Genomic DNA, 16,324 nt, shown 5'->3' with positions numbered 1-16,324 from the left:
GAACTTTGATAGTGGTGTAGATATGGGAGATGGTGGCCGCTGTGTCCGCTCTGCTAAGTATGAGCTTCCAATACCTGGTATTTTTATTTTTTTTTCATTTTACATAAACAAATAAGAACTTCTGCCAAAAATCCTCACATTAACATTGATTGTGTAGTGAAATGCTTAGAGGAAGCCAAGTTGTGGACTATATTTAATTTCATTTCACGTTTTTTGTGTTAATTGTAATTGTAGAGTGACTTTTGTAGATATGTTTGCAATTTTCAACTATTCATAAAACATACAAACAAGAACTTTTTTACAGTGCCAAAACATCTATTGTTACTTAATGTTCATAACTCATCAAATATTTTAATCTGGATTTGATGGTTTTCACACAGACTTTATCACCTTATGGCTTTCAATATATCTGACTCTACCTCATCTACTGAACTGTCACACTGGCAGAGTTTCTCAAGGGGAAGTAATGAACAATCTCCATTAGTACAGGTAGCCTGGCATATGTCGCAACAAGTACAGTCCCCGATGCTAGATTTCAGTTTCTCAAGTTCATCTTCCTTTAGAAATGACTCCATCATACTAAGCCTCCGACATTCATTTTTCTGGTACAACTTTTCGATCACATTGACGAAGATGATGGGAATTGTGTACAAGTGTGGCCACAGCCTTTTCACCGTCTCTTCCTGCTCGTCCAATTTCTTGCACTACATCAAGCATTAATTTGGAGGACCATATAAAATGATACCAGACAGTTTTTTTAAAATCTACCCCCATACCCAAAGCATTCGTCGAAACAATCACCCGTAACTCACTTTCACTATCACTTATGGATGACAATACATGTTCTTTAACCATTTCCTCTGTCTCAGAATGGAACATTGATATTGAACACTTGATATGATCAGGTAATTCATCTGTTATGTAGTCATAGATTTTGGCAACTTCTCCAATTGATTTACAATAGACAAGAATTCTGGGGAACGTGTTTCCTTTTAAGAGTCCATCTACTAACCATGTAAAAGCCATTTCTACATCATTAGGAACTTTCTTTATAACAAACTTAATGTTCCTTTTGTCCGGTGATACATAAACGTAGGTATAATTATGCCGAAACATCACAGCCTTCATGACACACTGTTGGACTTTCAAGGTACATGTGGCACTTAACGCTAGAAGTGTAGCATTTGGGAATAAAGACCGCAGCTCTACCAGTTCCCCAAACCATTTCCGGAAGGCTTTCTTTCGTTGTTCTTTGTCATCTTATCCCCTGATATAAATATAAAGGATACCGGTAACATGGAAAATCTCCAAATGAATATTTTTAGCTACAGAATATCGGTTCTTCATATTTTAATGTGTAAACTTAAATAATCACTTATAATGATTTGTTCAGTACGTGTATATAGCTTGCTCTGGATATTGTTGAATTCAAAATGTATATAGTGAATACATGTTTAGTATCTTACAATGCAAGGTTTATTTTGGTGCGAGACTTAGGCTTTCTGTGTCAAACACCAAAATAAAACTTGTACTGTAAGATACTAACTGTATTTATCCTGCAACCTATATGACATCCGACAGTAGCTATCTGTCAGTATGCAGGGCAGTTGCAGGATAAATAAGCTTGTTGGGTTTGAAAATGACAAAAATTTATTAATCTTACCATGTGGAAATCAAATGAAATTCGTCAATTACTATAGTTGACACATTCAATGTCCTAATGATTCTCTTTGCTCATCCAGCAACACCTCAGGACTTCCAAAGACACTGTCTATTTTGCCGTCCAAAATGTCTCTATCCAATTCTGGACTCTTTCCTGTGATAATATAAAAATTATAAGTATTCTCAACAAAAAATCTCAAAGGTTTCATGTCGCTTCGATCACACACAAATTTTCAGATTTTTTTATGGAAACCAGCATGGTAGTGTTTTTCTGGCTGAAGATTACTTTATTGAAATAAATTTGAGAGGCAATCGTACACATACGATGGCGAAAATTGATACTCGTCGAGAACTGGTCGATTAGGCTAGTACGGGTAACTTCAGTGTGCGGCGGCCATTTTTTTTAAATAGCCTTTATTGGCACCGTGAATGTGATGCTTTGGAGTATGTTAAATTTATTACTTTGACATTGGTATTATATCGCCTACCTTTCTGTGCTGCCGTGACACCTTCTATGGCATTCACCCTCCCTATCTGGTCTTTCATAAGGGATATCAAGTGACACCACACCAGTACGATGCCTGTGGTTCCCATTTCTTTTTGGATTAGTGGCAGTACCTGGAATGGTAGAGACTTTCCGAATCCTGTTGGGAGAACGGCCATGCAGTCTTTCTTGTCTATCAGGCTATTGGTTATCTCTATCTGTTCTTCTTTCTGTTGTAGGTTTAGTCGCGACGATACATTCGATATGTACGCAGCCATATTTGTTTACAAATATGTAGAACCGAACTGATTTTAGGAGGCGTTTTTCTCATTGCCAATTTTTCATTGGCCTTTAAATCTAAGCCAGGGGTCATGCTGAGGTGACCCTTATGCTTCAGCATACAGGGAGTGGAACGACTGGTTCGCCCGTTGTCAGTATAATGTGACCGGGTGGGGTGTGTTGCTTGGTGTCTTCGGCGGCATGCTTCAGTGATATAGCTCTATAAAAACACGCACCTCGCACAACATACACGTAACACACAGCATACATGGGAGGCCGTCCTTACATGACCCTGGCTGTTAATAGGACGTTAATTAATCAAACAAACAAACAAACCAAACGGGGTATCGTTAGATCTTGTATTGAAGCGTAACGTAGAGTATCATAGTGAGAGCGGAATTACAAGTCTAATTTTAATTAGATTGATAATCTACTGAACTGAACTAAATTGAACTATCAGAAACTGTAAAACTATAAACTAAATGTGTTATGAACACATTAACAAGATTCATATGTTCAGTCAATAACTAAAAGTGTCCCTTATTCTGAACATATTCTCAACATATATGTATAGACCTACAAATTCATTTTTTAACAGGTTTGGATACTCGACCGGATTCTCGGACACTAAAACTGTTCACAGTTTTTTCATGATCATCATGATCCTCAACTTGAGGGTTCTCGGGTATCAGCATAGGGGCTGACACCAGATGGCGTCCTGTAGGTGTTTTCCATGACGTATGATATATCACTTCCGGCTGATGACGTTTACAGTTCCTCCGCAAACTCTACCAGGCCCTCTACCCATACAGCCTGTCTAATTGCAGTTTCGGCAGAAATCTGGCCTGATGGGAACAGTCAAAGTTATCTTTCTGTGTCTCTCTCTCTCGCGCGTCTCCCTTTCGCATATTTGAGCCAAGCCTGGCCACTTGGGAGTTTTCTATGGGTTTTCAGGTAGGGTTGTTTGTTTGTTTGTTTGTTTGATTAATTAACGTCCTATTAACAGCTATGGTCATGTAAGGACGGCCTCCCATGTATGCGGTGTGTTGCGTGTATGTTGTGTGAGGTGCGTGTTTTGGGAGACTGCGGTATATTCATGTACTGTTGTACGCCACCTACTGCCCATCAAGAGTTCTGCTGGACTATATCCGCACTTCAATGGTGTCGCGCGATAGGCTAGTAGAGCCTGATATGGATCACTCCTTATCGTTCCTTATCGCACGTTTGATAGTCTGTACTACGCGTTCTGTCTCTGTGTTTTCCTATCACGCTAGTCTCATGGCAGAATCCATAGTCCTTCGCGAATTTCACAAAGGCTTCACTCGCGTATTGAGGACCATTGTCCGACACGACAGTCTCGGGTATCCCATGCCTTGCAAATATCGACTGCATATGGTTTATGACAGCCCGGGATGATGTTGATTTCAATAAGGCAATTTCAATATACCTTGAAAAATAGTCAACAACGAGTAAGTAGATCGAGTTTTCAATTTGAAATAGATCGCTACCAACCTTCTGCCAAGGTCGTTCTGGGAATGGAGTTGGTCTCAAGGGTTTAGCATGGTCAGCTTTCTGGTTGACACATACTCAATCTAATTAAAATTTGATGTTCATTATCTACTCTGTACACTCCGTATGAACATCTAACCACATCCCTATAGGGGTCACGTCAGGGTTGAGGGCTCAAATTTCCCGCATAAATTAGAAAAAAAACTAACCAATCATCTGTCGGGAAATCTGTCCCGTCGGACCAATCTGATAAGTCGTTCTTTCACGCTTAGGCCTCTACGTCAAAATGGCGACGAAAACATTATCTGAAGCGATTGCAAAAGTTGTTCCATTATTCGGAGAAAACAGTCCAATGTCAATGGCATAATAGCAGCTTACGTAGGTATGTATGTAGAAAATGTAGTTATTAAAAATGTAATTATATGATCAATACACCAACGCTATCAGAATCTCGTACTTTCAGAAAATAATCTGAATCTGATCATGAGCCTTGGATGATTTACGGAGACAATTTAAGCTACATGAACCTAATGAAGCAACCGTTCGGTCGGTTGTCAAAACGTGAGCAACGTGCATATAATCTTTCAAAGATTTGGATTGGTATGCTTGTAATTAAACAGGTTGGGGACACTCCCGTATCAACAGGATACTGCATAGTCCCGCATTTGAGAAACAGTCCTGTATTTGATGGAAAATTTTTGGTACTCAAATGCAGGATTCTGTGAAATGAAAATGGATAGAATTGTTTTACAAATTTGTATCAAAAAAGGGCATCAGATAATGGAGTGTCCTGTTAAACTTAAGAAGATCAGCTAGATAAAATATATATACCATATATTTCAATTTTTTCAGGTACTAGTCCCGAGGAAGACACTAAAATTAGGAATGGTGAAATAGATTTGATATATGGATCACCGGAGGCTTTTGTTGGCGACTCAGTGTGGAGAGCCAACATTCAGAAGCTGAATGTTTCAGCAATAGTTGTTGACGAGTTCCACACCATTGCGACTTGGTAAGTTGTACGTGTATATTAATAATTTTGTTTGTTTGTTGGATTAATTAACGTCCTATTAACAGCTATGGTCATGTAAGGACAGCCTCCCATGCATGCGGTGTGTTGCGTGTATGTTGTGCGAGGTGCGTGTTTTGGGAGACTGCGGTATATTTATGTTGTGTCTTCTTGTAAAGTGGAAATGTTGCCCTTTTTATAGTGCTATATCACTGAAGCATGCCGCCGAAGACACCAAGCAATACACTCCACCCGGTCACATTATACTGACAACGGGCGACCAGTCGTCCCACTCCCTGTGTGCTGAGCGCTAAGCAGGAGCAGAAACTACCACTTTTATAGACTTTGGTGTGTCTCGGCCAGGGGACAGAACCCAGAGCCTTCCTCACAGACGCGAACGCTCAACTTAAGGCCAAAAGTGAGGCGGTGCCAAGGGAGGCATTAGGAAAGATAAAGTCAGTTAGGAAGAAAAGATAAGATCCTAAATTTAGTCGCCTTTTACGATCATGCAATAGGGGCAGCAAGTACAATATTAATAAAACCAATATGAACATCACCCTTTCATTATGTAGACAAATGATACATATTTGTACTTCAGGTATGCATGTGTGCGCTCTTTATGTATTCGTGAGTCGCCATGCATGAGGTCACACCTGTCATTACATGTGCATATTTTGCAAAGTGTAGTACACATGTTCTGAAACTGATGACTTAAATCTTTTCAGGGGAGATGATGACGATGGGACACAGAAACGGGCTTTCCGGAAGTGGTTCGCCAGTGTTGGGGAATTAAGATCCTTATTTCCAACCACAACTGTATTGGCATTGAGTGCAACATGTACTGTTAAGATTAAAAAAAACGTGTTATGAAAGTACTGGAGATGAAAGATGATACAATTGAAAAAAATAATGTCTCCAAACAAACCCAACATTACAATATCAATATTTAATGTTCCAAGCAATATTGAAATGGCTATGTACTGGTTAGCAGAAGGACTATCTTCCAAAAGAGAAAATTTTTCTGATCTTTTGTTAATTTGAGTTGATGTTTCTTCATCCTTCTACTCTCTTTTTCACGTCGTTTTGCTTGTGGAGTTTGCCTTGCCCTCTGCTCTCTTTTTTTCTTCGCCAATACTCTCGTTTTTTCTCCAAAGAATTTCTTGTTGAAACCCATTTTGGTTTGTTCGCTTCAGTTTTAGCTCGAAATGCTTTCATTCTAATTCTTGATTTCTCTGTTGCTAGGGCCCTCTTTTCCTCAGATAATCCTTTTCTGTACTTTCTTTGTCTTTCAGCATCTTTAGTTTTATACTCTCTATATTTCTGTGGAGCCTCTTTAAGTTTTTCAAACCATGTTTGCCATGGCGATTTAGGTGGGTTATCCATCTGATGTTGCAAGAAAAGGTACAATAGGATACTCAACTCGTTGCCTGAGGCGGTACCTACAACATAATGTTAGGGTGTCATTGGATTTAAAAATACCAAATTGATTTTTTTTTAACTTTCAGTGTTTGAATATGATACCATTTAATTGATTTTGTTTGTTTGTTTGTTTGATTAATTAACGTCCTATTAACAGCTATGGTCATGTAAGGACCATTTCCATAACACTTACTTGTCACCCAGGTCAAAACATCCTAAAATACGAATTTTCATAGAAATTGACACTATTTCAAGACAATTTTCATTTCAAACTCTGACCCCATGGGGTACTGCAGCAACTATGGATTTCCAGAGCTCTTCATTTCAGGACCATGACCAGCGTTCCAAAAATATATATATACCTTTTGGTATTTCAGATTTTAAACTAAAAAACATTTTTTATCAATTTTGATCACTTTAAGAGTAATCAGATCTTGGAAACAATTCAACCTATATTGCTCATTAATAGACTACAGCCCGAGCTATTATATAATTACCATACAGGAAATCATATATTATTGTGTCATGATTTCTTATTACATAAACAAGAAATAATTAGTTTTGGTATTGTAGCACCACAGCAGACTATACAGGTGTGATGTAACATTGACAACTGTTTGGTGCCAATATACCTCCAAATTATGACAGACAACAATATCCTGAGATTTTATTCACAGAAAATTCTGAAAAGGAATAGTTGTTTATTAATATTTTGTTTTGCGGACTATTTGAGAAAATTGAATTATAAGTTTTCATCATATTGTTGGGGATGTAAAACATTGACAACTGAAGTTATGTCATATATTTTTTGTTACATCCAATTCTAAAAAATTATTTAATTCAATGAAAATGATGCTTCAATTTTGATGAATTTTTAAAGTATACTGACACTAATTTTTCTTAAATGGTAATTTTTGTCAAATTTGTTGTGAAAATGTTTTAATTCAAGAAATGATGCAACATGGACATATTTTCAGTATGTGTGATGATGCAACATGGAATATAATAACATGCTTGTGATGTAACATAGACAACTAAAATATGTGTCCAGCATTTTTTTATTACATCCAAATTCTAAAATAATTTATTTGATAAAAAGATGTTTAATTTTGATAAATTTGCATGTAATTAAACACTTAATTTCTCTTTTTATTATTTTTTCCTAAATTTGGTTTAATTGCTTTAATTTAAGAAATGATGTAACATGGACGTATTTTCAATATGTGTGATGCAACATGGACCATAATACCATGCATGTTATGTAACTTGGACAACTGAAGTGCATGTCATATAATTTAGTTACATCCAAATTCATAAGTAAGATTATGTAATTGAATGATTTGTTCTTTGGGCTTTTTTATGAAGTTAAAACACTAATATGGTAATGTGAATAAATAAACTAAATCACGTCATAATCTCACTACATCAGAAAATGATGCAACATGGACACATCTAAAGCATGTGTGATGTAACATTGACTATACTTAAATACGTGAGAAGTAACTGGCGATTTGTCATATATTTTTGTTACATCCAAATTCTTAAATTCTATTAATTTTGTTAAATGATCGTCTTTGTTGAAGTATGGCGATATAATTAAATACGTTGTGTCAATTCCCGTGTTATTTAATTTAAATACTGTCGATTGCTGTTAATTAACGAAATGATGCAACATGGACATATCAGGAGTTTTGTGATATAACATTGGACATGACTCTCAGAATTTGGACGTAACGAAAGACACGTCTGAAGTATCACGAGTACTCCAGTTTGACGAACTTCTTCATTGGAATAATCAGTGTTGGTAATGCCAAATATTACCATTCTTTGATATATGTTTTACATGTAATCTTATTTCGTGATACAGTTATGATTTTGTGATTTTACTCTTCGTAATTCTGCAAATTGAGGTAATTTCTGAAGTTCAGTCGAAAACTTTTGGGACGTAACTTACCTATCGGCTCCCGGGTCGTGGCAGCCACCGTCCGATTCAGCCATCTTTTGCGTTTGCTGAAGCCACGTGATCCGTAAACCGTTATGATGATGTCGCAAACTATTATCAATGAAAAATTATTCGATGTCGATAATAAATCTATGCGTATATAAACAAGTTACTTATGAGACTTCAAAAGTCGATTTGGGACGTAACGGTTTTGACACGAAAACAATGACGATAACATCGTTCAGTTTATCTCCGCCATTACATTGTCGTAATCGTCCCCAACGGATTGTCGTAAACTACCGTGGTTATCCGAATTGGAGTCATTCTCTGCAGCAATCAGAACTAACATAATACAATATACATTAGGGACGTAACTTCTTTGACACCATTTGTTACGTCCATATCAAAAGACATTTTCTTTTATTTTCTGTTAATTAAGATAGTTTTTTGAGAAATGATCTGTGGAAATTATTATTTGATAATAGTTTGTTAGAATTGCATCAAGGAAATACATGTTTCTGACGTCAAAATAAAGATTAATTCAATTTCATTTTGGGCCACTTTACAATTAAACGATATTGTCAAATTTTCAGTTACTCCATAGAGATAAAATAATTTTTGGTAAATATAATGGAAACGATTTTTGTGTGTTTTATGTATCAGTAGAATGCATTTTAACAAGTATCCGTAGAAATGAGTTTTTTTTATAGTAAAATGGCAAAATTTGGGATGTAACCCATTCCTTGACATTGAATTCTTGGCCATATTTCATTGGGTGAGGGTCTAGAGGATCCTGAACGCTACACCAACCGTTCGGATTATGTTCGAAAACTTGTGCAAAAGTTGGAACAGTCATTTAGTACGGCATTGGAAACAATGGGCAGGTCCGCATTGCGTCAAAAACATCATTACGACAAAAATGTAAAGGAAAGATCCTATGATGTTGGAGATAAAATAAGAAGATTTCAACATAAAATTATCACAGGAACTAAACCTAAGTTAGCTAATGATTGGACCGGACCGTGGACAGTGGTTGAGCGCCTTAATGATGTGTTGTACAGAATTCGCCACTCTGAGAGATCAAAGGCCGTAGTGATATACAGGGACAATTTGAAACCATACCGTGGCTCAGAGATGGTCAACACAGAGGACACCAGCAGGAGTCTCCACCCCTGTCACCCCTCCCAAAAAATTACCCTAGTGTTTGGCTCGCCCGATCCATCGACTGACCAGCGGTCACCCACCGTTGCCAAGACGACAAGGACTGGACGAGCCATAGTAAAACGAGCGCGCTATTGCTAATTTGTCACTTTTTGAACCATTAACGGATTACAACACTCAACTTCGCAACACCCTACTGGCATTGGCAATCAAAGTACTGTAAGTACTGAACTGAAAAAGCATTGATGTAACAACATTTTAGTTCAAAGAAGGCAAATATGTCATTAGTAACATTTTAGGGTGTGTATTTTCTTGCAAGTCCCATGTCATTATCAAGTTGGGTTATTTATCTTCCAAATATTCATTTAATTAATTTTGGATAAATTGTTGAGATTGCAGACAACCATTCCTCCTCATATCAAAAGATGAATTTAAAAATTATGAGAAGATTTTAAGAAAATGCTAGACAATTTCTTTTAGATTTAAACTTTGAACCTATCTTGAATTCAACAGTTTCAACAAATATTTACAGTCAGTGTCATGTGACCTTTTCTCTAATGTTTGAATATAATTGTCTGAATAACAAAATAAAGAAAAAAATTTGTAGTTATGATTATTTGATAATTGATCTTGAGGACAAGGCCATGGAGACCTACAGCTAATAACAATCTGCAGTAAAATGACAACAAGGGAAACATTAAGACTCCATTAAGAAGAAAGTATAATCTGACACATGGATATCCCTTGATGGCATTTTTACAAAGTTCATAGCTTATGCTGCAAATGTTGTTTACAGACCTCATTTATAAGGAACTATGTGCAATGCATATAATATATAAGTAATTTTTTTTCGATGAACTATGTGGTACAGATCTATTACAGGAGGAAAGGGCAAAAGGCAATTAATTAAATAATTTTCAAGAGAAGAAATGAAATGACAAAAACTAAGGGTCAAATGTTCATTTAAAGAATTGATTACTGCATCAAAATCAAAACTGAATTGTTTTGAATTATGTTTATTCAAAAATACTTTAATACAAACATGAAATAACATCACAATACATTATTTTTTTCTAGTTCTGTTCTGTGATACACACAATGTATTCAGGCATATTAGTAAGTAAAGAGCAGTTCTTGATACTTTGCTGCCATATTGAAGAAAAGTCATATTCTTAAAGTTAGATTCTCAAAATCAGTGTGTTACTTGTATACATTGACATGTACATTGGACCCTCGATAATCTGGACACCTTCGTTCCCAGCCTAAACCGCCCAGATTACAAATTTTCCGGACTGCCGAATTTCGTGTACCCTAGTCAATTTTGAAATTGTCATGTACAAGTTACTCCCCTTGACCTTGTAAATCAATGATCGGTTTTTATGTTTATGTACTAAAATAAATACTTTTTTTGTTATGTTCTAAAGGTTTTTTTCCCATTTAATTATGTTAAGAATATGAAATTAACGTACATGTAATCACACATTATTGGCAACTTGTTGTTAATGTCACATTACTTACAACTTTTTATACATGTATTGGTAACAAGATCAGAAACAGTTGTAAAAACATTTGATAGAGGCATCAACTAATGGGAACAACCAATGGGCTATGTCACAAAAAGCGTTAAAATTTGTGTCATTTTGGTGAACACACTGCACAAAGTCAACAAGTAAAACTGTTTAATATGTTTCTGTTGTAGCAAATAAATGAATGTCATTCCATATACAATGTACTTAAATGGCCGTGTCACAGATGTGAATCATTGAAATATACATTGTAGTAATGATAATTCAGGCGTGATGATGGGTAAATAAATTATCAGTTAATATTATAAATGTAGGATATTTGTATATATATCTAAATGCAAAGTTACTCGACACTCGCTAATTGTCATCACTTGATGTTTTGCAACATTACAGTCAATGGGACAGAATTGTAGTTCTGATAATGACCGTCTGTCAGAACATATATAGTGTGTTTCATTCAAGCCAAGAAAACTCTTTTTGTTTGTATGAATTTTACAACAAAACAGAAAGACTAACATGTGAGTCAGTCTGTGAAGTTAAAAGTTTAAACATCTTCTATCTCTCCACATATTGATAACAATCGGCAGTATGTCAAATGGTGACAACTCTTTGCAAAAGTTGCAAATATACTGGATTTACTTTTTTGTATTTTTGTGTTTTAATTGGCATTACGAAACAATGCGAATGAGAAGCGCCAATCCATATGCTTGTTGTCCAGAGCTACATGTATGTTGTCGCAGCTAGTTTAATATATGCCTGGTACATGTAGTCATCCTTAGAATCATTTCACTGCTTCCAAAGTTATCCTGATAATATCCAGTCTTCAACAATTATGAATCTGCTTCAGATGACTAGCCAATGAGTCCTGTAATTATAAATTTAACATATATATCAATATTCTTAATTTGTTATAAAAAAGTTACAGAAATCATCTAACAATGACAAAAGGAAGAAATTGGACTCATGTACACAAGTACTTTGAGTTAAAGATGCTCCACCGCCGACAGAGTATAAATGATATTCATCATTTGAACAATAATTAGTGTTTAATCGTGTATGCATAAGCCTAATTAACACAAAAAATAATATAAAATAATTAATTTTGCCTTTGGGTCAAGCGCAATCAGTACTTCATTCCATATAGGATATAGTGCTACAGAATTTTTTCGGGATGCAATTAATTATTTTATTTATATTTTTAACTTGAAGTGAAATTGGAGCTCAAACTTTTCAACGGCGGTAATGGTGTAAAGTAAGTAACTTTTGTAGCTGAAGAAAAATACTAAATTGTCTGCTGCCGTTTTTGATAGTGAAAAATACCATTTGTCAGCGGTGAAGCATCTTTAATATATTAGCATCATAATTAATTTGTCTCCTATATCTGATACACATTGATAAAATACAATGTTTTTTACTGTTAGCAAAACTTACTTTAAACCAAATACTGTAATATTGAGCAAGTGTAAATTTATCATGTATGATATATTACAGTGCACAGGTTATTGTTTATTTTGGTAAGTGTTATTATAAATTCTCTGAATCCATGAAGTTATATATGTAGTGACTGTTTAATCGATGTTTTAAGTTCATACCGCCAATTTCGAAATCCCAGATATTAATTGTCTTAAATAAATCTAGCATTACAATTCTTCTATTTATCTAAAGAAATTCTGTATTCACATGTGTATTTACACACATATACATGTACGTATTGTGTATGGATCTATATCATGCATTGTTTTGCCTACAAATAAACACATGCTTTGTGATGTTTATAGATATATTGACAATCTGGTAAATTGACTCTATGCATTAATATTAAATTTGATGTCATCGCATTAGAAAATAATACCAAAAATGAATCTTGTCAACTGCTAATATAACAACAAACTACTTCAAATTTAAAGTGATATTATACAAATATAGCATTTTGGTGAGGTCGATACATGGTTATATCGACCAAAGAAAAAATATTGACCGAGGACGTAGTCCGAGGTCGATATTTTTTCTGTGGTCGATATAACCATGTATTGACCGAAATCAAAATGCTATAATTGTTTTATTATTTTTTTCTGAAATTGTTACATTTTGATATGAGTGTGAAACTAAATGAGCATCGCATTTTAAATTCTGCTTCGTGATGACAGTTACATTCCTATGACTTTGTAACAAGTATAATTAAAAAACAACATATTAAAACAGTATCAATTGATGCACTTCAAGCTTTTATTACATGAACCCGGTGCATGCGTGTTTGTAAATTGCATACATGTACATGTACTCCATTATACATGTAGCTCCATGTCTTAAGGACAGTCAATTAAATGTATAGTTTGTTCTCCGTTGAAATAATACACTTCGACGTCAAACATATATTAACAGATTCAGATTGACATTAAGATACATTATCTTATGCTTAGTACTCCATTCCGTAAAATGAAAGTCGTATACATACAGTAGGATTAGCCTAGGCCTAATGTTGTAAGTAGCCTAGGTGTAATTTTAAAAATAAATATCAAACGTATTCACTATTCAATGGCCCCAGACGCTTAATGTATGTTATTCGATTGTTTCCTACTCTCCTATACCGTGTTTATATTGAAAACTTTAAAAGTTTAAACTGTAGTCATCAGCTGGAAGTCGTCATCATCTTTGTTAGAAACCTAAACAATCAACGTCGTCTGTCACATTTTGTGGTTACGCTTCAAACTAAGGTCATCAAAGCGTTTGTTTCAAAGCGCCAGGAACACTAAGCGTTTTGGTAACGTCGACGATAACGTTATCTAAAAATAAACCGTGCAATATACTTTTTCTATAAACTACTTCCGGAAAAATCGTGCAATATAGTTTTTTATCGGTGATCACGTGGCGTGTTTTTGACCAATGAGAAGTGACAAAAATTCCAGAAAAACAATAATCAATTTTGTTGCGATGTAATAAAATAAAACGTCGATAATATGGATGTTAGCAGGAATTCACACATACTCATGATGTTGTAAGTTCACTTCATGTGCCGATGTCTGCCAAATAGTTCATATAATAATATACCGACCCATAGGCATGATAGGCAAAGAAGCAAAACGAAATGAAACTTACGATTTTCACTGCTTCTGTCTCCAAATACGAAAAGAATTCCGTAGTTTACTAGCAAGGTGGCTTGCAACATGCAGTGTTCAAATATTCTTCGGTGTTTTTCAGATATGAGAATGCATTTATTACGCTCGATAATTAAATGGAAAACATCTCTTGACTTGCAAGTTTACATCACAGGTCCGCTTTGCGTGATGACGTCTTTGTTTACATTCGGCCGTTTACACTATTGCTGAGTGTCACGATATTCCATAGTATCTGTATCCGTGTATTAAATATCCCCTCGTTAATGAAAGGATGCGTTAGTTGACAATTTGAGCGAAATGATAAGGAACCAGCGTAACTCAGAATTTATCGTGTTTGTTAGCTTCTGCATAGATCACCCAGACGCTTGATGCGTACGTAGTTAACAAGCGTCTGTTTGAGTGAGACTTGGTTAAATTCAGTGGGCCATCGTAATGACATGATCACAATACGAACGTACCTGTTCTCCAAAATGAATATCAATATAATACATGTAAAAACAAACAACTTTTGTATCTTTCTTACGTCGGGATGAATTAAAAAATTGTCATTATATAATAGATTATGAATGTATACATCAAACTACAATTAGATACTTACATACCAAAATCCTGACAATTCCTTTATTTAGTGTTACCCAAACCGGATGTTTACATAAATATATGCAAATGCTGGCGAGAATTAGGCCACCGATCGCTACCACTGATGCAAATTATCCTCACTATTTTTCAATTATAGACGTTCATGCTATAGTTTTTGTAGACATGTTTGAAACTATTCTATTTAATGAAATACCATAGAAGTTGTTTAACTGCACTATGACAGCATATTTGTTCTAGAAAGAGGAAAAGAGAAAAAATCGCATGCAAATGAGAGGTCAATCGCATTTAAATTTGTGGGTCATCCGGGCCGTAGCAATACTGGAAAAGCAAGCTTTTTCAGTAAAAATGAGGATAGAGGATGCTATCGATGTTCTGGATCTGGCTTCCTATACATTTAAAGATGAGGACACCACGGATGAAAAGGCCAATGAACTTTTGGAAGACTTGTTTGGAGGTGAAGGTGAGGAAGAGATAAGTCCACCGGGATCGCCAGACTTCACGCAGTATGGCATCCACATGGAATTATGGCATTTCCTCAGGATATCCGAATCCGTTGTGTTGTATTCCGACCATGAGAAAACCCTGTCGTCACCGGCATCTCCAGCTGAGTCCGTAGCTGGAGATTTGTTTGTTTGTTTCAGTTTTACGGCCCATCGACAACTAAGGTCATTTAGGGCCAAACTACAATTCATGCATTAATATCAGGATAAAAGATCAGGGTAAGAAAAGGCAGGTAAGGACTAAAACACAGATTGTAAACGTTTATTTGATAAAAAAAAAGGTTTGCATTGGATAAAATAGTTTTGGCTAAAACATATGAGAAAACCCATGCACAAAGTTGATGAAACGATGAAATGTTCAGTTGATATGATGATATGATGAGAAAACGTTCATATTTTGTTTACAATACCGATTTCTTTGAGATAATTAAAAATACGATTATGTCTCAAGGCATGAAACAAGGTGTACATGTCGGAGACATCGTAGTACTTATCTTGTATGTGCTTAAAATCAATACAGTGCACTAAAATATGCTCCACTGTGAGAGGAGAATCACATGCATGGCATGTGGGAGGATCCTCCCCTCTCAATAGATAGGAATGTGTTAAATATTTGTGTCCAATTCGGAGCCGAGAGAGAACAACTTCCTCTCTGCGGTCTATCCGACTGGACAGATTAGGATTAAGTGCAGGTTGTATTTTAAATAGTTTGTTTGTTTCGGTAGACCACCTTTGTTGCCAATGGTGATTTAATGGCTGTCTAACATGCAAGGCTCTGTTGTCTTGCACGTGTTAGTTTTTCAAATGTATTTTGTAACTAGGTATAAAGAGCTTTCCTTAGCTTGACTCATTAGTCGTCCTTTTCATCGATGTCCTTTATTTACCACACTAATGCTGGGAATCCAAGAGGTAATCAATTTGAGCTTTTAGATAGAGTATAAGCGAAATGTTTGGTATTCAGAAAAAAGATATGTTGGCCTTATATAGTATATTTCTCATAGTGTTCTTGAGTTCACAAAGAAACCTGAAGAGACGAAAGAGAGTCGGAACATGTCAGTGCCTTGTTCAAAGCGGTGTCCTTCGATATGGGTTCATGCGACCAGGACCATTAAGCACA

General features: G+C 35.6%; 1 protein-coding gene and 1 long non-coding RNA gene across 2 annotated transcripts; both read right to left on the bottom strand.

The window, feature by feature from the left end:
* Positions 1–1,709: 1,709 nt before the first annotated feature.
* LOC138313118 (ATP-dependent DNA helicase RecQ-like) lies at positions 1,710–2,424 on the bottom strand. The gene is made up of 2 exons (XM_069253748.1): positions 2,151–2,424; positions 1,710–1,816 (listed from the first exon to the last, which is right to left on the bottom strand). The coding sequence occupies exons 1-2, from the start codon at positions 2,422–2,424 to the stop codon at positions 1,710–1,712; spliced, it is 381 nt and encodes a 126-aa protein (XP_069109849.1).
* An 8,592-nt stretch (positions 2,425–11,016) lies between these two features.
* On the bottom strand, positions 11,017–15,050 carry LOC138313119 (uncharacterized). The gene is made up of 2 exons (XR_011207141.1): positions 14,088–15,050; positions 11,017–11,856 (listed from the first exon to the last, which is right to left on the bottom strand). It is a non-coding gene; the product is annotated as an uncharacterized lncRNA (long non-coding RNA).
* Positions 15,051–16,324: the final 1,274 nt, after the last annotated feature.

The sequence above is a fragment of the Argopecten irradians genome, unplaced genomic scaffold (genome assembly GCF_041381155.1).
Source record: "Argopecten irradians isolate NY unplaced genomic scaffold, Ai_NY scaffold_0603, whole genome shotgun sequence".
Lineage (NCBI taxonomy): Eukaryota > Metazoa > Mollusca > Bivalvia > Pectinida > Pectinidae > Argopecten > Argopecten irradians.
Note: the sequence above shows the minus strand (reverse complement) of the source record. Positions and strands in the feature narration are given on the sequence as shown.

Bases quoted from the DNA above. Each gene is read 5' to 3' on its own strand.
- LOC138313118 (XM_069253748.1), bottom strand. From the start codon at position 2,424: ATGGCTGCGTACATATCGAATGTATCGTCGCGACTAAACCTACAACAG. The intron at 1,817-2,150 runs GTAGGCGATATA...ATATTATCACAG, and splicing joins TGTCACGGCAGCACAGAAAG to GAAAGAGTCCAGAATTGGAT.